General features: G+C 39.5%; 1 protein-coding gene across 1 annotated transcript in view; it reads left to right on the top strand.

Moving 5' to 3' along the window:
* Positions 1-750, top strand: part of EPB41L4A (erythrocyte membrane protein band 4.1 like 4A) — a 150,058-nt gene that overhangs the window by 41,368 nt on the left and 107,940 nt on the right. Inside the window, exon 6 of the mRNA XM_006026177.3 lies at positions 350-470. Within this exon, the coding sequence (XP_006026239.1) occupies positions 350-470 (121 nt within the window). The remainder of the gene's footprint in view (positions 1-349; positions 471-750) is intronic.

Here is a 750-nt window from a genome sequence, read left to right as displayed (position 1 = left end):
CGGTTGCCCCAAGAACAGGTGGGCGGGCCACGGAGATCGGCCTCGAGGAGGCCCCCCTGTCACATTCTTATTAAAAAAATGTGTTGCTAAAGAAATTGCTCTTTTAAGATTGTGTGGAACGGGCTAGACAGTTCTGTTCATAAATTCAATGCATAAGATTGTTTTGACTTTTACCCCTTTAGTAAAGAAAAAAAAAGTCCTTCCTTTTGCTGCTACATAATGAGTTTACCAGCTTACTTAGGAAAAGGTGTCCTGGCACATGTTGGTTGATTAGATAACACATCTTTGGGGTAACCTAAAAATGAAATGTTCTTACACTTGTGACATTTTTTGTTCATGTCTCTCCTAGCTGAACTGGGAGACTATGACCCATACAAACACATGGCAGGTTATGTGTCAGAATACCGGTTTGTTCCAGACCAGAAGGAAGAACTGGAAGAAGCTATAGAACGGATTCACAAAACTCTAATGTAAGAATACTATTCTGTTAAGAACTTTGCATGGGAAATCTTGTGCTGGGAATACAAGAAAAGAGGGAGCTAACATAGTTTTTGATATTTATAGTGCCAGAAAAAAGATTGGTAGAATTTAGTATTTAGTACACAACATCTTGCTATGCCTATCAGAAATCTAATGGGTCTAATAGAGATTGAATGTATATTCAGAGTTGGTATAGATTTCATAGATTTCTAGGGTCGGAAGGGAGCTGGTAGATCATCAGGTCTGATCCCCTGCTCTAGGGAGGAAAGA

The sequence above is a fragment of the Alligator sinensis genome, unplaced genomic scaffold, assembly GCF_000455745.1.
Source record: "Alligator sinensis unplaced genomic scaffold, ASM45574v1 scaffold225_1, whole genome shotgun sequence".
In the NCBI taxonomy this organism is placed as follows: domain Eukaryota; kingdom Metazoa; phylum Chordata; order Crocodylia; family Alligatoridae; genus Alligator; species Alligator sinensis.
This window is presented reverse-complemented; position numbering and strand designations above follow the sequence as displayed.